Source organism: Mixophyes fleayi, chromosome 1, assembly GCF_038048845.1.
Source record: "Mixophyes fleayi isolate aMixFle1 chromosome 1, aMixFle1.hap1, whole genome shotgun sequence".
Lineage (NCBI taxonomy): Eukaryota > Metazoa > Chordata > Amphibia > Anura > Limnodynastidae > Mixophyes > Mixophyes fleayi.
In genome coordinates this window covers 111,300,546-111,322,817 of record NC_134402.1, presented here as the reverse complement: position 1 = coordinate 111,322,817, position 22,272 = coordinate 111,300,546, and the positions used below count along the sequence as shown (strand labels likewise).

Here is a 22,272-nt window from a genome sequence, read left to right as displayed (position 1 = left end):
CAAAGAATAGTAGAGAATTACATTTATGTGCAGAATTACTAGGGGCTGAGCTGCTGAAAATTGGAAGAATTTTAAGTACTCGTTGGGTGTCATCTAGTTTGCGTACAGTTTTGGCTGTGTGGAATAATTTTGAATCCCTTGTATATCATTTTGAAGAAGCAATACATGATCCTACAAGAGATAAAAATGATAAATGCACTTATGATGGCTTGAAAAGAAAAATCACATCTACAGAATTTCTATTGGACCTAGGATTGATGTGTGACGCTCTCCAAGAATTATCAGAATTAAGTTTGGAGCTACAGGACCGCAACATTGACCTATACAAGGCAAATAATAAAATAAAAATACTGGTACAAGTTTTTGAAGAAAGAAGACAGAACTTTGGGCCCTATTATAAATGCGCTGTTGATGCTGTACGTGATCTTCGCTTTTGTGGAGTTTTACTTCACGAAAAAGATTCAAGAAAGGATCCTCCCATTGACCCAAATACATTTTATACAAAATTGAAAGAGTCAATTGAAAAAAGATTGCTTGATGGCAAAGACGCTGAGTTGGCGTATTGGTCTCGAGTACTTGATCAAAAACATTGGCCTGAAGATGTTAATACTCAACTGACATTTGGAGAAGTAGAAATTAGAAACTTGTCACTCAGACTGCAACTAAATGAAAGAGAAATGATTCGTGGATTCCGTGAATACATTCTCGAAAAGACATATCCAGAAAAACTGTTGCATTTGATACGGACTCTGAATACCATTCCCATTTCTTCAAGTGAATGTGAACGCGGGTTTTTCGCAGATGAATATAATTGCCACCCCAACAAGAGCTTCGTTGAAGACTAAGACAATATCAGCACTTTTATTCATCAAACTTGTCGGACCACCTCTGAAACTTTTCAATCCTTCAAAGTACGTAGATCTGTGGTTACTCAGAGGACGACATTCAGCCATAGATACTAACAGCAAGGAAAGGAGTCGAGAAGATTTGTCGGACGAGAATTGGACAAAACTTTGGAATTTACTATGAACATTTGCCTGAAATACAATACATTAAAGGTATGTTTAGACATTAATATATTATTTTTTTTTTCCTAAAATATTAACAAGATGTGAGTTCCACCACCTTTTTTTTTTACAAAAAAAGTACTGTGTATATATATATATATATATATATATATATATATATATATATATACAAGTTAACCAGTGCATGATACTCATGCATTCTAGTCAAATCAAGATACATAAGGTCTTAAAAAGGTTCTTGTCATGCATTTGGGCCTAGCCCAGGCCTCCTCAGGGGAAGATCGTTACTTCCCAACGCAAGCGCCCTTTTTAATGTGTGTTCATGAGGTAAAATTACCTCACGAAAATGAGTTTGACCCCTCAACTCGTAAATTTAGCCTTTACTACCCCTCCCACGGGGGGAAGGGGGGATGATGGAAGTTAACTGACTTGACTATTCTATTTTTTTTGTCAAATAATGTCAGTATACCAAATTTCAGGTCAATTGGATGAGCCCTTTCTGAGAAAATAGTTTTTTCCACACACACACACACACACACACACAACCATGCCTCTACACATGTGTGTTCATGAGGTAAAATTACCTCACGAAAATGAGTTTGAGCCCTACCAAATTTCAGCCCTTTTTGAATTTTTTTTCCCACACACACTAAGAATTTAGTAGGTCAGTGTATGACTCTGCCCAGCAGGTGGCGCTGCAACTTGGTATTTTTTTTTCCACACACACACAGACGCTACTAAGCATTTATATATTACATATATATATATATATATATATATATACACATATATATATATATACATATATATATATTACTACAACAAAACACAGGCAAGGCGCCTCATAGTGTAATACCAGGATTGTAATAGATGGAATGTGTATTAACATGCGCACCATGAGGTTAGAGTAGGTGATCTTGAAGTAAGGTGGATCCTCTTTGAGAACTGTGCCTCTGGATCTCAACTCAATAAAAAGATAATGTAGAAAAAGCAAACATAGCGTAATATTGTAACATATAGTGTGATACGCCACGTGAAGGTGACAACACCACTACACTACCACTACAACAGCCAGCTTAGATTGGTTCAGGTGTTAACCCAGATATACACCATTCAGCCAAGGCACCAGTATAAATACATCTATATAAAAATGTATAGTATGCGTACCAGATGTCCCAGAATAAAGATAGCACTTTCCAATTGATGATCAGGAAACTTCCTTATAAAAAGCATGTGTTCCAATACTAGAACACTCTTCCAACGGCGGTGTAATAGAAATTGAAAGAGAGTACAATGTAATGTACAATACAGGGTTTATCAAAAAAGAGTAAGCAGTAAACTCACATGTGGTAATGGAAACACAGCTAATAACCAGCAGGGCTCGATGTGTTTCGTCTTGGTAACAAGAAGACTTCCTCAGGAGCAACGGAACTAATATATATATATATATATATATATATATATATATATATAAATACATATATATAATATATATACATATACACATATATATTTAGACCATACTTACCAACTTTCTGTTGGTGAAATCCGGGAGCCTGCAGAGGAGGTGGGCGTAACGGGGGGGGGGGGGGGGGGGGGGGGGCTCCAAATGGCGTCATTTTGGACCCGCCCCCATGACGTGATGACGGAAAATGCGTCATTTGACAGTGGGGGCGGGGCCAAATGCCGCGATTCACCAGGAATCGCGGCGTTTGGGACTTAATTCTGACCACTTCACTAGGAAGTGGGCAGAATTATCCAGATGCGGGGGATTGCCACACTCACCCGGGAGACTCTCGCAAAATGCGGGAGTCTCCCGGATATTTCGGGAGAGTTGGCAAGTATGATTTAGACTGTAAGCTCCAATGGGGCAGGGACTGATGTGAATGAGTTCTCTGTACAGCGCTGTGGAATTAGTGGTGCTATATAAATAAATGGTGATGTTGATGATGATATATATCTATACATTATATATATATATATATATATATATATATATATATATATATATATATATATATATATATTGACTTTCATCTGTGTTTGCAGCTGAGAGTAAGATGAAATCTGTAGCTCATTGATCATGTATGTATGTATATGCTCTGGTCAACATCTGGCCATGTTCCCAGGCTCTGCATTTTTACTATGGTCACCAGAATATGAATAGGTGCAATACAATGTACTGTAGAGACCAGAGTATGGTAATATATATATATATATATATATATATATATATATATATATATATATATATATATGTGCCGTGCATGTCCACTTTTGACTTTAGCTAAAACATGGCAACCCAATTTGGTTATTTTTTTTTATTACGAGGTGCAATAAAGGTTTAAAGGCACTGTGCAACTAGCAAACTGCAATTATTTACTGCTATCATTTAATTTCACTATCTGTCGAAATCGAGCCTGTTAAATAGGCAGATAGAACAAAAATAAAACACATACCATTTCAATGTTACAATATGAAACAACAAATGTCACATGACCGCTACTAACGACTCATTTGGTCTCCATGGACACAGGGGAGACGTAAGTCGCGTATGATCGACGTCATAAGGGCTCCAGATCTGGTATTACCAGTTTGTGTCTGCAGACATTTGTTCAAGAGTTTAGGTAGAGGCCATTTTACAGGAGATCGTGATACAGATAGTTATAGGGAAGCTGACATCAACAATATGGTTCCTGCCGTAGAAACTTTGTTCTACTGGTGCTGTGCTGCTCTACGGGCTTGTGACGTGTTTGACAGATTTCGTGTATAACCATATAGTTGTATACGTGCGGTATTGAGATCCACACGATCTCTTTTGGAATATCTGCTTTACGATAAGGTGAGTTTGTTGTTCACATAATACTTGTAATAAATATCTTTATCAAAGCACAATTGGATATTTCCAAAAGCTGGTAGACCTTTGATTCTGCAGTTCCAAATGTGTAAGTGTTCTGTCTAGCCCTTCAGCTTTGTGTTTTTAAATTAGACGATGACCTGCTGGATAATATGTTTCTGTACAGATGCATATGAAGTCTGTTGTCCAATAGCAAGACGTCATTATGATAATCATAAAACAGGAATATATTAAATATTAATGACTGCAGTCTGTATTCTAATAATGTTTCATTGGGTTGGTTTTGGAATTTGTAAGTTTAGTCAATCAATAATTCTTTTTACAATATCGCAGTCTTATTCATGTGCAGTATCTGTCACACAGTATCCTAGTTCATTCATACTTGTGTTGTAGTTGTGTACACATAGCTAAAGACACTTATTCATTTTGAGAATTGTAACTGCTATCACTATGTTGTTAGTAAATGAATAATTACATTAATGTGTGACTATAAGCTGTATATACTGTACTTGGAACCAGCATAATATGCTACAGAATCATCATATATGTATGTCACTTGTTTTTGCATCTTATAGTTGTAATAACTTTAGTTGGTAGCTTTCACATCACCTACGAATAATACAGGACACATTTTCAAACATTCTTGCAGCATTTAGAATAGAAAATGTGTCCTGTATTATTCGTAGGTGATGTGAAAGCTACCAACTAAAGTTGTTACAACTGTTTCATGTCTGTTGTATATAGTCCAAATATTACAAAAAGATGACTGCACAAAAAATATGTAACAAAAAACTGTCCTAAAGGGAAGGATAGAGTATACTAATTGTCAAAAAAAAAGCTAAATAAAATTGTATGCTTAAAGCACTTTGTAACACACCTGTTCCTTTAGAAATATAAAACGAATTTGGTGGTGGCAAATTGCTTTAAGCACAAGATGAGTTACCACTGCTACTTATCATGCTGGGGCTGCTCTTGGCATTTTATCGAAGACCCCATGTTTCACAAAGGATTTTTACTCTTCATCAGCAACACATGGTGAATAGAGTAAGTGCTATGTGCATGCGCAGCTAACGTCCGTACATGGTGATCTGATCAGCAAGAGATTAAATATAGCATTACCGGCTTCACTCCACCCCATAGACAAGGTAAGCTAACTCCATCCTGAGATGGCGTTAGTTTGCGATGCAAAGGTTTTTGCTTTTTGATAAATTGCTCATTTTGCAGTCCCCATAGAGGTCTATGGGGACTGCTCTAACCAATGAAACGTAGGTTAATGTAGGAGAAATTCCTGATTTCTCTTGCGATAACTCCATGTTGAATTAAGAGAATACCTGCGAAAGCCATTCTCCAGAGAAAAAAAAAGCTGCTTTCTCACAGTTTGATAAATAGACTTATAAGTGCCTGATTCATTAAGAAAACTAAAGCAAAACAAGGCGTAACTTTGGACCTTGGCAAAACCATGTTGCATTGGAGGGCGGTGTAAATTTAATATGTAATGGCAGATTTATAGTTTGGGTAGGGCACGTCCTAGATCAACTTTAAATTTCAGTGTAAAAATAAAGCTATCGTGTGCTACATGATGAAGAGCCAGTATTTAACTTATGTGCAAAATAATAAACTAATGTGCACACCTTGCATTGTAACATGGTTCGTCCAGGAGAAAACGTACTCTTTTTTTTTTGCCTTACTTTCCTTAACGAGTCAGTCACTGAGGATTAGATTTACTAAACTGCGGGTATGAACAACTGGAAATGTTGCCCATTCTACTGGTCAGATTCTACTGGTCAGTTATTTAGCACATTCAACAAACTGGTATCTAGAATCTGATTGGTTGCTATAGTCAACATCTCCACTTTTTGAAACCTGCTGTTTAGTAAATATACCCCTAAGTGTTTGCAGTCTTTTTAATAATGAATTGCATCATCATTTTTGTTTTGTATTTTAGGATGCTCCTGTACATCTGTCAGTATCTCTACAGCAACTACTTTAGATTTTGGTTGAAATGGTTCCGAAGACAAATAGATGGCAAGTGTGAGTTGCAGCGGATTTGCGATGGATCCAAGGATGGTGCTCGCAGAACACATAGGATAGGTATAATCTGTTTTGCTGTTTAGCAAAGTGTAGCAAGTAATGAAGACTTAGGGGGTGACCCACTTACTTTTTACATTAAAGTGTAATTTCTGTTGATATACATTTCACAGAAAATGGTTTCACAAATGCAATAAGACAGATTGGCTGTTATTGTTCCATAGTTTAGTGAAAGACAAATGCTGAATAACAGAAACACACACATGAAATGTCTGGCAGTAGCATGGACCTCATCTTGTGACTTGCAACAATGTTTATGGTCTATCATTTAACCTACTCAGTATCAATCAGAACAGTACATTCCTCGTCCAGAAATTATATGGGCACATGAAATATCTTTAAACATTGAATATATTGCGTTTAGGTTATGGTTTACTTTTTGTGCTGTCTCAGCTGGTATAACCTGAAAAACCTCAAGTTAGAAGTTTTTTTTGAAGCCACTACTCTTCCAGTCAGATCAAATGAAATCAATATAAAACTATTGATCTAGTAAAATGACTTCTTTTAGAAGACACTAGTGTGTCTTCGTGAGTCTATAAAAGTGGCCATCACATTTTTATAAGTAGCATGGACAAGAGGTATCCTTTTTATAAATGTGTCAATCAATACGAAACAGAACTTGGTTGATGTTTAAAATAATTTATTCAGGCTGTTCTTACCTACAATATTATATAGCATAAATGTCACAGCAATCTGATAAAGTATCTGAGTCATTCAAATCCTTGCAGTTCCATTTCAGTATTTTGAATGAAAGGCCTGTCTGAAGTTAACAAAAACTCCATCACTGTGCTTATCCAATCAGCTTCAAGCTGGTTAAGTTTGAGTTTCTGCAAACTGTGCCTGGAGAACTATAGGAGTTCAGATGCTGGCTTGGATGATTATCTCCCGGACCCCTTATGTCCTATGCATGGTATACCCATGGGGAGTTTATCCTTAACCTCATTAGAGTTTGTTCCCATGTTGATTATTAATTGCATTGGAGATGCTACTGGACCACCAATGCGGACACCTTTTTGTGGCACAGTTTGTATTTCTTCAGCTAATGTACACATTGGGCCTGATTCATTAAAGTAAAGCAAAACAAAATAGCAACTTTTGACCTTTGCAAAACCATGTTGTATTGAAGGGGGAGGTAAATTCAAAATGTGAGGACAGATTTATAATTTGGGTAGGGCATGTCCTACATCAAAATTAAGCTGTCAAGTATTTGTGTCCTACATGAAAAAACAGCCAGTATTTTCCTTGTGTGCCAAATAATAAACTAATTTGCACCTCTTGAAATGCAACATGCAAGGTTCAAAGTTACTCATTTTTTTGCCTTTTTTTCCTTGAATGAATCGGGCCCATTATGTTTCCAGCTGGAAACCTGATAAATGTGTTTGCTTATTATTATTTGTTTTTTATAACTAGTGAGCCGTCAAGCCTTTTAAAAATGGGTGCAGACAACTTGCCCTTATAAAAGTACATATTGTGGTGCCAAGATTCAAGTTGGCACATATAGGAGGAAAGATCAACATTACACAGCTAGCCCTGTAGTCTTCTACTTGTAGTTTAATCTGTTAAAAAAAAGTGGTGCTAGTGTTTGGAATGCAACCAACTGTTTGTTTTCTTTTTTTTTTATTTTAGAATACTCTTTGGAACACTCAAAAAATAAGGTAAGAGATGTATACATCTGGTTCAACTATTAGTTGCAAATCTTATCAATCTAAAATAATCCATTAATGTTTAAGTAACTCCAAAAGTGACATGTAAAGTTTATTTGCTGTTTTAATCTATAGTACCACATTCTGGATTGAGTCATATTTTTGGAACAATATACTACAACACCACTGTACCTGTTGCCATATTACAATAAAATCAAGTGTGTAAATTGTTTTAAATGCAATAATTCCCTCTTCCGCCAACTGTTTACGACCCTCTTCATTGCCATTGTTTATTTTTTTAATCAATGCGGGAATTGCCTTATAGGTAATTTACTACCTGTTTGTGAGAAGGTGGCTAGAAGGACAAATTATTAATTTAACTGTAGGTTCCCTTTTATTTTATATGCGAGAAGCCTGAAGGTAAAATACATAGTTCAGTCTCTGACTGTGATCACACCAAACTTTCTTTGTTCCTGTCCTTCGGGTCTTATTATTGACAAGTGAGCAGCACGATGCTCTCTTAGGGATCATTGATCTGTGGGGTAAATGCATGTATAGTCCATTCAAGCTTTAAAGAAAATGCTTGAAGCAGCATGGATGGGGAAAATTCACGACATGTATAAAGTACCTATGCACTGTACATGCAGTTCCTATGTTGGCATCTGGCTCGCCACCTGGCAAAAACGGACTGCCCTAAAGGCACATAAATACATGGCCATATGCCCAAGCCATTAACCTGAGTCATACTGCATATACACATAAGCTAAATGAGTGAATAGGAACATGCATACATAAACAATAGCTTACCGGTGCTCTCATGTCATTTAAAAACTTCCACCATATTTTGCCCAGTAGCAGATATTTTATCACCAGGGCCAGTGCTACCATTTAGTGAACGAAGATGGTCACCTAGAACTACGTCATTTTTGGGGCACCTAAAACCCTGAATGAGTGTCTCTGGTTTTGGCAGATGAGGTATTTTGTCTTAATTGTAGTTTTAACTTGAGCGTGCACTGTGCTCTTCTTACCGCTGAAGCTGCTGTCTGATGCTCCTCTATGTCCATGATAGTGCTGGGAGTTTGGCAAGACACTGTAACAATATAATAATTATAGGGATTTTTTTATTGTTTTTTACACATTGAAATCAAAGTAAGGAGCTATAGATGATACATGTTTTGCATGCAATGTGTAGATTGAATTATTTTTGCTATAAAGGAAGGTCATGCTTTTCACAGTAAGTATACTAGAAATGTAATAAACTCAGTATAGTGCGCAAGGATAAAAGAATCAAATAAAATAAATATTTAGAGACCCTCTATGTTTGTATATTCAGCATTGCAATGGCAGGACTGCATTCACTGCTGCACACCAGTGATTAATGTCAGGCACTGTAGTGGACACTTCCACAAGCAGTTCTGCATTTATAGGGGAACAACACCAATTAAAATATAATAAAATACATTTCTTAGAAAAACATATAGCTTTTACTTTCTATTGCATAACTATACTGCAGATGCCAGTTAAGATATCAGTTATTTTGTTACCAAATTGGTGATTATCACGGGGTGGATTTCTCCTGAATGACATGGGTTCTGTGGCAGGGACACTTGCTGTTCTCCTATTGGGATAAAAGTGACATTTCTGTTTGAAGTAGGACTGGAGCTTTTCTTGAACCTACTAGTAATGTTTTGTTGTTGGGTGATCTACATTCCTGACACATTCTGATTTCGCATATAGGGTCTCGCTTAGAAGTAAATCCATCTAGGAGGTGCAAGTTTACACCTTGGTATAACCATGTTGTGCTGCAGTGAGGACACATTTAAGTTTAGAAGGGGCATGTCCTACCTCAACCCTAAATCACTGTAAAAATAAAGCCGCCTGTCATTTCTGTGCCACATACAAAGCGGGCAGTTATTACACTGCATGCAAAAAAAAAATACCAAATTGTATTTGCACCCCTCGTTAAAGTGTTCATTTGTACATTTAGCTGCATTTGCTGTTCGCGCTAAAAAAGGACTTTGCTGAAACATTGTAATACTGTATATCTGTTCTCTTACATGCTACAGAAACTAAATCAAGGTGTAGAATTCGGAGTAATGAATTTAATCTGCCCTAATGTAAAAATAATTTATATTCCATATGAACAGATTGATTGTGTGGCTTTCAACAGGTACTGCAGTCTGCAATACAGATTTGTGAAGATGAAGTTGACAAATGCGTGTCTGATATAATAAAAGAAAAGCAGATACATTTGGAAAAATGTAAAAGGTTTGTAGTTTTAAATATCTACTAAGCACTGTTACATTTGATATATGTGACAAGGAGTAGTTTAGGAGTATTATATGAACCACAATAATGCCTATATGTCATTCTTAATCACATATTACACATATAGTCCAGGAAAGTAGTGATTCATCATGTTGTCAGTGTCCTATAGTTGCAGTTGACACATGTAGGGGGGGTATTCAATTGTCAGCGACTTTTTCTTTTGTCCGTGTTAAGTCATTTTAACGCTGTTTTTTTTATCATTTTCGAGTGGGTTAACTTTACCCACGATTCAATTCCATTTTTACCGCTCAGTTTTTTTTTTTTCATGAAACGGTCCTCTCGCGGTCCACTAGAAGGTCTATTGAAAGTATAGGGTGTGCGAGAGGCAGCCGCGTTAAAAGCTATTCAATTTTTTTAACACAGTTGAATACCCCCCATATAAAGGTAAAGTGAGTTTAAATTTGCTTTCTTTAGAATCTTCTTGAGAAATAAAACATAGGTTATGCGATTCTTTATTCTAACCTTAAGACTTTCCAAAACATAGGAAAATTTTGTCAGAATATTGCTATATTTCTAGTCCTTAGTAAATGTCAGAGCTGGATTTACACCTCATGGGGCCCTAGGCAAGATATCGGTTTGGGCCCCCCCTTCACACACACACAGTGGCCCCTCACACACACATAATACACGCACGCAGTGGCCCCTCACACACGCGTAATACACGCACGCAGTGGGGACACACACACACATAATAGACGGACGCAATGGGGACACACACACATAATAGACGGACGCAGTGGGGATTCCATTTAACAAAGAGCCAATGTGTCTTGATTGGGGCACTCAAAGGATGTGGTAAACATAAAACATTATTAAAGTTTATTAGTATACATTAAAATTTAGATCATTATAACACATTGAGCAGTGAAATATTAAAAGTTGAAAATAGAAATATGAACCAAACACAAGGTATTAATAACTGTTAAGACTAGCAATACTTGCTAGCATGCGCTGTCCACTCTTTAATTATATAATTAGGGGTATAGCTACTTGTATTCTATGTCTAGGAGCATGTCAGATGTAAATCTTAAGCTCAGGTTATATATCTATGGGTGATACTATGATCAAATATATGATACTCTCCCTTCCTTATGTTGGAGTTCAAACAGTGTAATGATACACCTCAATCTTATATTGCTAACCGTGTCGGACTGTTCTTTCTAATATATCAGGCTAAACCAGCTGGCTAGTCTGCTATGAATCATCAGACTGTCTCTCGTCTGACAGTGTTAAGTATCCCCTGCCAGTTATTGGTCGTATCTGTACACTGCAGATTCTTTACGTTAGTACCACATATGAATAAAATTCTAGATGGCTGAGGCTTCCTTAACTCTTGTTGTGAGTCCTTGTATAGTATTGAATTTTTAATATATTTCTTGTTACCGCTGAATTAATCTAATCAGCGGTCCTGCTGCTAGCCGAGTTCTATCTCTGCTAGCTTAACAGCCTGGTAGGTTACGTTCTAATTCAGATTCTGGTAAGGCTGTTATAAAGATCTGATAAGCTTGTTATTCATGCCGACCTTATATATAAGCGTATAGCATTAGTACCACCCCTTCTATGTTATCCTGCTCTCTAATAATCTGTATACCCTATTTGCATTATAAATCACATAATGGTGAGAGAAATGGAACAGCTCGTGTAACGCCAACGCGCGTTTCACTACATTGAGCTTTTTCACACACACATAATACACGGACGCAGTGGGGACCCACACGCACAATACCAGGACGCAGTGGGGGGGCACACACACTTAATATACTACCCCACCCCTCCCCCAACTTACCTTTTTCCTTGTAGGAGCTGTGGAGTATTCATCCCCTTCACACATGGGACGGCACTTGTGATGTAGTGCATGTCCCATGTGACACACAGCAGGCCACACAGAGGAGGGAGGGAGGAGACCAGCCACCACACGAGTCGAGGGTGGGGGGGGTTGCCGGGAGTCGGGGGAGGGGCCAATTTTTTTTTAAAAATTTTTTTAATTACTCCTGTCCCCCCCAGCTGTGCCCCCCGAGAGCCGCTAGCCCCTAGGCAGGTGCCTAGGTTGCCTAGCAGTAAATCCGGCCCTGGTAAATGTTACACCATAACATGACACAAAGAGGTATATTTACTAAACTGCCAGCTTAAAAAAAGTGGAGATGTTGCCTATAGCAACTAGTCCGATTCTAGCTGTCATTTTGTAGAATGTAAATAAAAAATGACTAGAATCTGGTTGCTATAGGCAACATCTCCACTTTTATAATGTCTCATTCAATATATAATGTAGTGCTTTTCAATGGTTTTATTGCCGAGTCAACACAACAGAAATGACTGCGATGAGCTGGACTGCCTTATAGCAGAAGGATCTAAATATGTTATACCAGAAATGTCAGTCATGATATATACAAATTAACATTTCTATTGTATAATTAACCTTTCTATTCATTCACTGCAAATAAGTACATTGATAATGAATTTAGCATACACTCCCAATTTCCCAAAGTTGCACCTCTATTATTGATATGGTGGGGACCACTCCCTAGCAAAGTAGTAGTGATAGTGCAGTTATCTGACCAATATTATTTGATAACACCATGTAGTCTTGAACAGCACTACATCAAACATTTTTTTTTTTAACCGTACAATTTATAAACATTTTATTATTGTGTATTGTCAATTACACCTTTCACCAATAGGTGGCAGACTTCAGAGCACAACACTAATGTCAAGCCGACAAAGAAAACAGTTATTCTAATAGAAGGCACTCAAGGGCTAATGAAAGAAAAAAACTTAATATTTATTTATATGCATTAAAAATAATCAACCCCTTAATATGTTGGGGGAAATATAAAAACAAAGTGAAAAGTGTTGTTGAATAAACTTGAAAAACAAACAATATGAAAAATTGAACAGTCAATTCTTGTTCATAGCAATTAAATAAAAAAAATGTATTAATTTCCTTCTTGTTGTGACTGGCATCAATCCAGACGATCACAAATGTCTATCAACAATGAAAATATTTTATTTAGAAATGAGTAAACACTTATTCAGTATTATCATTTAATTTATTTAGTGTTTTTGTTTTAAAGATACTGTTTATTTTTCCATAAAAGACATTGTGAATATACATATTACTTTCCATGTATACAAAGATATAAATTGAGCACTCAATTGAAAACAGATATGGAAAAATGACAATCTTCAGTATTATCTTATCTAAGTATTATTTGAGTTTGAGACAGACAGAGTTGGTTGTTCTATAAAATATACTTCTCTTCCCATTTTAGGTTTAAGATAAACCTGCGCATATGCTTGCTACAGATATCTGGATATAGTAAGCTGTATTTGAATGTGGAGGATGTAAGAAAACAGCCCTATGATTCTGCTAATCCTCAGCATGAGCAGCAGTTACTGGAGGTAAGTCACCACTCTATATGTGGGGGTTGCTTCAACCAGCTGTATTTACCTAATACTACCTAAGACTTTCAGCAACATGTTTCTATGCCTTTGTATTTAGCATATCCAATATACACTTCTGTAAAAGTGTCTGATAGAAGCATCACAATATTGCATTAAGAGCTGTCTTTTTTTCATGTTTTATATGTGCTAACACCAGGCTCCTTAACTCCCCATTTTCTGCATACAACAGTGGCTCATTATGAAACCGTTATCATTGTCACAGATTTGTGGGAAGAGATAATGGCAGTCATAGATCTGGCCTCTGCATCATTGTATTTGCGAGTTTTTGAGTTGCTATTAACTGATTCTGTTTATACTGTAGCAGATGTGTCAGGTGCATTTTGTCCCCTTCCCTGCATTTTTCAGCGTTGCTTATAATAAACCCAGGCCACATATTTTATTTCTCCTCTCTTGTGACCGTTCATTTTAAAGATCTTTTTAAATTAATTAATAACCAAACCAGGGGCTGGCTTTCAGATGACCTAAAAGTGATATAAAAGTTTCTGTGGCCTCTCAAATGTAAACCCATAGCAGGCCATATATATAGTACACTTTAAATTTAAATGCACATGACTGGTTTCTACGTATTATGGCAGATTTGGGCATATCCAGTGTTTCCTTTTTTGCTTGTTTTATGTACTTGTCAGAGGTGATTGGAACTCGCACATATAAACATTTTGATCCAAATGGAAATGATTCTGGAAAATCAACTGTGAGCGCGTTTTACTCTTTATTTCTATTTCTGAAATCATATGTAGAATTGCTGTAATTGTAGAAGGTCCATCCTCAATTTGTGACTTCAATCAATAATTGAACTGTCCAGTAAAACACCTGATTTACATACCATGCCTTTTAAAAAAATAGATAAGTAGATAGCATGTTTTGCTTTCCTACATTTACCTTATGCTCTCACTACCTGTAGTACAGAGCCACTCATGAATGTCTTTGGCATTTGTGAATAAATGCATCATACTCAGAATTTTAAACGCAATGCTTTCCTTATTGGGTCTACTCCTACTATAAATTGTGGGGCGGAGTTCAATTGTCAGCAATGTGGGACATGGACATCGCGCTGTGAACATTGCCAGCAATTACGGTAGATATCTTTCCTTGAAATTTCCGCCGCAAAGTGTCTCACGGATGTTCTGGAGACACCTTGCGGCTATTTGAACCCCCACCCCCCTTCCCCCTATATGTCTGTATTGGATATCACAACATAAATCGGTAAAAATTAGGCAATGTCCAATACACTTATTTTATGGCTCTCCTTGTGAGGACTTTTCTGCTTTCATAGTATTTTTTTGACCTTTTAACCCCTTTGGTACTGAGGTTTTTCACACATTTGCTGAGCGTATTTTGGTGCTTTTTAAGCTGGACACATTCCAACATCAATAAAAGTAATTTGTTTATTCAGTAAACATACAAACTGTACCTTGTTTTTTCTTTTTTGGGGGTTTTTTTCTTTTTCAAAAGACTTTAAATTGTCAGAAAATATCATTAGTTTGCTTATACCTCCTGATATGGCAAAAGAAAATCTGCCTAAAATGGGCATAGCAAAATTTACACTTGAAAATGATCGGTTTTTTTTTGCACTGTCTTGAATGAAATGCATAAAATGTGTAATAATTACAAACAGGGCACACCAGTTATTTATGTAGTGCAGTGAAATTACTGGTAGGCAACTGGTAAGTTTCATTTTTACTGAGTTGTGCACGTCCTTAGCATTTTTGAGGTTTTTGTGCAGTAAGAGTTCCAATTTATTATCATCAAATATATTCCAGATCTAGGAGCTCACTTACTTGCAGGTCACAACTAGGTTTTTTTTTTTTTTGTTTTTTTTCTTATTCTCTTTTTTTTTTTTTTTTTTTTTTTTTATATATATATATTATTGTGTATACTAGAGCAAGAACAACTAGTTATGCTAAGTTTAAAGTTCACTGTAGGGTTCCCTAATGTCTGCTGCAGTACCGTCCCCAATGTCTGTCTTGCTTGTGCCTGCAGCAGTTGTGGATGAACAACATGCTGCCTGTTTAAAAGTGGCATGAGCAAGCGGAGCATTGCCAAAACCTAGCAGAGCTCATAAAATCCACCGGATCTCCTGGAAGACAGCACCCTAGGTAAATAATATTCACTGATTCAATGTTAATGTTTTCTGTAAAGCCACCTAAGATTGGATTTTTGATTTTGGATGACATAGACCTTTACAGTGTAACTGATACAGTACCTAATACCATTTAATGACAAATGAACAGACTGGAATGTGTTGCTCTAGATTTCTACACAAAGGGACCCATACTGCACCAAGAGAGTATTGATAAAAATAACTTCAGATTTAAAGTCTATTATTTAGCATTTCATTTTAAAGTTTGTATATCATTTATATGCTTTGTTTCTTTCCAGCTTTGGGACTTACTTATGCCACACGAGAAGCTGAAGTCTAGAATCACTAAGCAATGGGGGGATATTGGCTTTCAAGGTGATGACCCCAAAACTGATTTTCGTGGCATGGGCTTTCTGGGACTGGCAAATTTACTGTAAGTTCATCATTATACTGAAGGTATTTTGAGTCCTAGGGGTAGATTTACTAAAGCTTCTAGAATGGAAAAGTGGACGTGTTGCCTGTAAATTTTAGCTATCATTTATCTGCATTCTAATTTTAAGAAGTTTTAGTAAGTCTGCCCCCTAGTCACACTTAGCAGTTAAGGGCAGAGATGGATTAAGTTTCTGCGGGGTCCGGGGCACTTAAGACAGGGGGTCCCCCTATTGTCTAATATGGTCTTCATATTAGACAAATAAACGGGCACTACAGTCAGATGCTCGCAGTTCTGCCATCACCAGTAGTACTGTGTGAAGCAGGACATACCTCCCAATTGTCCTTGCAGTCGGACCAAATCCTGACTAAGCAAGACAGTTACCCAAATTCTGGACTGCCCTACCATATTCTGGATAGTTGGCAGATGGTCTTGCTCTTTCCTATCTGCTCTTTTCACTTTCACTAGCTGCGGCTGCTGGTGTCTTAAGCTTAGTTGCTGCTTGTGTAGATTTTGGGATGTCGGGGCCCTATTTGGAAAGAAAAACAGGTACATAAAGTTTAGGAGTGCCCAAACAGTCCCGTTAATAAATCAATAGCACCCCCTTTAATAATTAGGCCTCCCTCCCTGCAATCAGCCCCAAATTTGCTATTAAATAAAATGAATACTATTCACATTTAATAATAGAACTTTTCCCCAACCAGCCCCGACATTAAATTAATAGCGTACACATTTAATAAATAAACCCATTTCCCAAAACCGTTGCCAACATTTTATAATTCATATCCCTATTTAATAAATAGTGCTCCTTCTCCCCAAACTCACACACATTACATACCTCACCATCACTCCACAAATAAATTAATATCCCACCTTCTACCCACTTTACATTAAGAGCCCTTTCCTCACACATCCGAGCTGTCTTGGCAGAGGCAGACTCTTCTGTTCTCCTCTCTAGCAGCCTGCAATTAGAAATGCTACTTACCTGGGGCATGGAGAGAGGGTCTACAATAAATAGAAAATCTAGGTCTGAGCACATCGTACTCCTCTGTTCTCCGCTTATATCCCAACATCTCACTTCTCAATGCCTTTCTTCATCTTCATCCTTTATCCCCCTTAAGGCCATTCTCTGTCTTTCCTCTCACTCCTCATTCCGCACCTACTTAGCATCCTCAACTCCCTTCTCATCAGCATGGTTTCCTTTCCTGTGATGTCACTCTGCAACCACCTCCTTGTGCATAATCACCTCTTCCACTGGATGAAAGACACACACACCAGATCTCTGCTCCTCTTGACACTGTCATCTGCGCAGCAGCTGCGGAAGCCCGGAAGACTCAAGAAAGAAAAAAAAAGCATACTGTGCTGACAGAGCACTTAAACATGGGACCCTGTGCTGCCTCTTGTATACCAACATTTGGGGGCAGCAAAAAGAGCCACACCTGGTCCAGTGGTCCCCCTGAGTGAGGGGGGCCCGGTGCACGTGCCCCCTCTAATCCGGCCCTGGTTCAGAGTAAAATACATTTAAAATATAATTTGCTTTTAATGTGCCTAGCAGACTCCATATATACATTTACCATGATGGAGGAATAGGTTTTGTGTGACAGGTTTAATTTTGGATATGTGATTGGTGAAAATATCTGTATTGTTTAAGAAGATTATATTAGCAATACTACACGTTATAGTCACATTAGGATCATGCTAAGATATTTTTGTAAGTTAGTCTCCCTTTACATTTGGATGTTTCTGATTTGTTTCCTAAACCAGTGTTTGTCTTTTAAAGAGGTTGCTTTCTAATATAACATCACCTGTTTCTATGATTGGTTTCTAATTATCATTTCCTTTTTATTTATTTCATCCTTGAGGACTTTTTTGAGGAACTATTTTCTACCCAAAACAAAACTATCTATGACCATGTTGTATTTCTGCTTGGTACCACTTTTCTGTTGCTAAGACAAAGGGCAGTATCACTACTGTTAGTCTACATGACTTACCTTGTAGTAAATATTCTTATTAACATTTGCACCAATGGAGTATCTATGATTAACATATGTGATTGGGGTTTATTATGTAAAGCATCACATTTGATTCTAAGTCCAGTTCCTCTCTTCCCCTGCGTTCCTTAATTTGCTGCACTTAAAATGATTTTATTTTATCCACACCTTTCTCGTTTTCTTAAATCCTATCTTTACTTCTGGTATTACATTTTTTTTCACAAGCATTTTCAATGTGTGGAATGTGATCATTTAAATGGTTAAAAATACTTTGTTTAAAACTTCATTTACTAAAGCGTTGTCCAGTCAGCACGGGGCGTCAAGTAGGTGAGACAGGAGCTCTCCAGGCTGTGGGAAATCGCTGCTCATATGGAAATAAGATAGGCTGCGACCTCTGTATATTGATAACTTGTATATACATAAACGTGTATATCCTACTACTTTTTTTTTTTGTAAAGTATGGTAAAGCTGGGTACTAGAGAATTGTCCTTTCAGCAGGGAGTAACAGTAGCTTCTTTTCTACTATAAATGAAGTCCATTGACCTTGTTCATCATTACTGAAAGTGCAATAATATTTTTTTCTTCCAGGTATTTCAGCAGAAATTATACAGAAGAGTCTCGTTTAATTCTGTCTCATTCCAATCATCCAAAAATTGGGTAAGACTGGTTTAAAGTTTAAAAAAAAAAAAAAAAAAAGTTGCTTGTTGCACAGGCATCTTTCTTATAGTGCACCTGTAGCCAACAAACCAGTAGCGGAAGTCATTTTGTTGTGGGCTGAACCAAAATAGCCTATCAATTCACTGGGAACTAGTGCCTTATTAATATTAGTCAGGATATGGCTAAGTTATCTAACTAGTTCCAATTTATTTCAGCCCACAAAATACATGCTTCAGCTGTGCAGATGCACAAATGTCGCTCAGTGCCTTACACCCATTTTTATGTTAATTCACCTTCTGTGCAATCTTTCTCATGTTCTGACGGGAGGAGCTGGGGGAGTTTGAGACTTCCCTTGCTGAGTTTGGGCTAATAGCATAACCGTGCCTAATTATGCACACACATGCAAATACAAGTTTTCATTTTAGGGGACAGGATTATTTCTGTGAGATTCAAGGCATGAAGGGGGTCCCTGTCTTGAATGTCACACCCAAAACTACTTGCATTTGTATATCCTCTGCAGTGGTGAAATCCTGGCCGTAACTTTCTAGTGCTCCAGGTGCTCTCTGTGCAGCTCCTTTATACCCAGAGCATTTAATAACTGTAATAGTGCGTGGGCCGCATTACTTTCACGAGTAGCGCAGCCAATTAAATTCCCCCCCATGGAATGACAAATTGGTGGTGGGGGATATCTTATGAAAGCTCACACTGCACAGAAGTTGGTCAATGAGCGCAAAAACACATTCTGATGTAGACAAAGGCTTTCCAGATTTTTGACCATGGTGATTTCAGGCCAATTTTATGTTGAAAACCAAAACAGCTGATCAAATTACCATATGTGTCCAACTTATAGGAGCCAGTGCCGTTTACTGTAGTAACATTTGTGTTCTCTAAATTGTCATACATTAAGGGAACAGTACCTGTGTGTCTGTGCTGTTGTGCCTCACTACTTTACTCTCTTTCCAGGTATTCATACGCTATAGTTGGGATCAATATGACAGAAATGGCTTACAGTTTACTGAAAAGTGGTGCTCTGAAGTCTCACTTCTATAACATGGTGCCAGGGTTCCCCGAGATTAAATGCTTTCACCAGCTTTTTTGTAAGTATTTCATGGCTGAGACTGACGTGCAGATGAATAAGTGTGACTGCTTTAAATTGTTTTTTTAAACAACATGTATTTAGCCTCCTTTATCTGCCACCTTTTATTTCAGGCTATCTTCTGTATGAATTTGACAAGTTCTGGTTTAAAGAAGAACCCGAGAGTATTATGCATTTCAACCAATACAGAGAGAAGTTTCATGACCAGATCAAGCTTCTGCTCTGTGATCCTGACGTCGTACTGACCCTTTAACAATGGCAAACTGTTCATATGTTATGATTTTGACTCATCTGGTACCCTGTCTTATTTAACATAAAAGAATATGCCATCCAACATATTTTATGTAATGTTTTGTTAATTGTTTATTTGTTTTACAAAAGCTAAGGGACAATCAAGTTTTGTGTAGGTTTGTACAGAAAAAAGGTCTATGCTGGTCACCTGAATGGGTTTGCTCAATCAGTATAGACCAATGTATCTGCTCTCACTTAGTACATATGTTTATAAAAGAATATATTATCCTTAGATTCCACTTGAACTTTTGTGTCTGTGGCATAATAATTACATGTTCAGTATAGATGGAGTAAAGTTTATTTAAGTTAACTGCACACCTGAAACTGTGTTTTTTGTTTTTTTTCATTAAATTGAATATTTTGAGCTTTTCATAGTTACACTAGTTGTAGATTTGTCAGAAGATGGTACGGGTTCTCCAAGTAATCCTTAGTGATTGTTTACTGCAATAAACTCTACTCCATTGTTATGTATTACTGTTCTACAAATACATACACAGTGTACTACAGCAGTCTCCATGTGTGTTCACCACAGTCCTTTATGTCCTGTTGTAATCTAGGCCCAGTATTGTAGTTTAGCATATTGTAATGAACAAAGTAGTTTTGTTCAGTATTTGCTGAGCTCACAGCAGTTTGGACAAACTCACGGTACACTTTACACTACCCTTCACGGCCTCAAATATCTAGTTCCTTGCAATCATTTTGTAGTTATTATGCTGCTGAAAGCAGAGATCATCTTTATCTAACACTTGTAAGTATAAATTCTAAAAATATTTTAATGTTTTAATAGGCCTTCTTGGTTTATCTCTTAAATTCAAGTCAACATGTATTGTTCAGTCTTTTTTTTTTTTTTGTGCATGTGTGATCTCCATTGCTGGCAATGGATTCAGATGGGAAACTGTCCAATAATTATATGTATTTCAAATTTATTGTGGCTGTGTATTGTAATGTTGTCTACTGCATTTCCTTGCAAGTTTTAACAGTCATTTACATAAGCCAGACTTGGACAACCTGCACTAAACATCTTGTTGAATTACAACCACTAGCATGTTCTCACAGCTGTTCAGAATGAACAACCACATTAGACTAAGTTATAGGCTCAGTAATACTAAAATGTAAGGGAACATTAAACCTGAAATAGAGGGGTTTATATTAATGTCTCAGTTGCCAGTCAAGTCATCAGTGGTTGTTATGGAGGCATAGAAAAAGATTGCTAGAGGGCTGTCTAAATTGTGGACCATGAGCCAAAAAAAGATAGTCGTACTGAAAGTAATACCTTAAAGTTTAACTGAGCTGCTCCTTCCCCTTAGCTGAACCTCAGGATTTGCAATACAGCTGTAATAGAGACAGACAATTATTATAATGCAGCATATGCCAAATCGCTAAGAGATAGTGCCTCATAAAATGCTTGAATGATGGCATTGCTTCCTAGTGCGTTGTTTAGGCTGTGTTCTTATGAAAAGGGATTAAGACACTGTATACAGCTACAGTAGGCGACAGTTGCACTTTCAAGACTAAGATCACCTAAGGCTAATTAGAGTTTTTGTTTGTCTTATTAAGTCCCATTTATTTTTTTCATTATTTTTGTGCTCTAGATTGCTAGAGAGCTGTCTAATTTGTGAACCATGATCTTTATTTAGCCTTAAAGACATTTCCATTCTATTGTATGATAGTTTTTGAACATGTTATGTACAAAAGATATATGGCATTACTATTTTCAAAACATTGGCATAACATAATATATATTGCACCATGCAGATGTATATTCTGACTATAGCTTGATCAAAATACAGGACAGTTCGGTACCTGTATTCAGGTGTAATCAAACTCTTGGCTGTGTGTGTCCAGAGAACACACATTTACTGGATAATTGTATGTAAAGTCATTTTGTTTGTATAACACTAGTTTTATTATAGCTTAATGCAGTTTGTGTGTTCTCTACTTCTGTTTATTTGTCTGTATGCTCACATAAACACATGAGACTCCACTACCAAAATTATTTTATACCACTAGTAAACGTCATCTCTTGACAATCTGATGTGTGTTTTCTATTTTGTTTTACGTTAACATGTTGCCATTGTATGTATGACTTCATGGAGCACAGTGCATTTTGTAACACTCGAATTGTTGGTGAATTTGTTACACGTGCATGAGAAATGCCATTAAAAGGCACAAAGAAATTATTTATTTTGTTGTCGTTTCCCATCCAGATTTGATATATAACTGTCTGCACATTCAGTACACATTTCCTACTGTAGATATATGGAAGTTCTAGGCATGAAAGTCAACAGGTTGCATTGTAAATTAATAAAATCTTTCCATAT

At 37.0% G+C, this 22,272-nt stretch overlaps 1 protein-coding gene across 1 annotated transcript; it reads left to right on the top strand.

The window, feature by feature from the left end:
- The first annotated feature begins 3,617 nt into the window (after nucleotides 1–3,617).
- On the top strand, nucleotides 3,618–22,129 carry ELMOD2 (ELMO domain containing 2). The gene is made up of 9 exons (XM_075199495.1): nucleotides 3,618–3,870; nucleotides 5,831–5,976; nucleotides 7,600–7,628; nucleotides 9,787–9,884; nucleotides 13,214–13,343; nucleotides 15,786–15,919; nucleotides 18,496–18,564; nucleotides 19,528–19,661; nucleotides 19,774–22,129. The coding sequence occupies exons 2-9, from the start codon at nucleotides 5,832–5,834 to the stop codon at nucleotides 19,911–19,913; spliced, it is 879 nt and encodes a 292-aa protein (XP_075055596.1). The 5' UTR covers nucleotides 3,618–3,870; nucleotide 5,831; the 3' UTR covers nucleotides 19,914–22,129.
- The last annotated feature ends 143 nt before the right edge of the window (nucleotides 22,130–22,272 follow it).

What these genes read in the sequence shown, in the direction of transcription:
- ELMOD2 (XM_075199495.1), top strand. Translation starts at nt 5,832, where the DNA reads ATGCTCCTGTACATCTGTCAGTATCTCTACAGCAACTACTTTAGATTT. An exon ending in TCGCAGAACACATAGGATAG is followed by an intron (nt 5,977 to 7,599) that starts GTATAATCTGTT and finishes TTTTTATTTTAG; the next exon opens with AATACTCTTTGGAACACTCA. An exon ending in ATGCTTTCACCAGCTTTTTT is followed by an intron (nt 19,662 to 19,773) that starts GTAAGTATTTCA and finishes CTTTTATTTCAG; the next exon opens with GCTATCTTCTGTATGAATTT.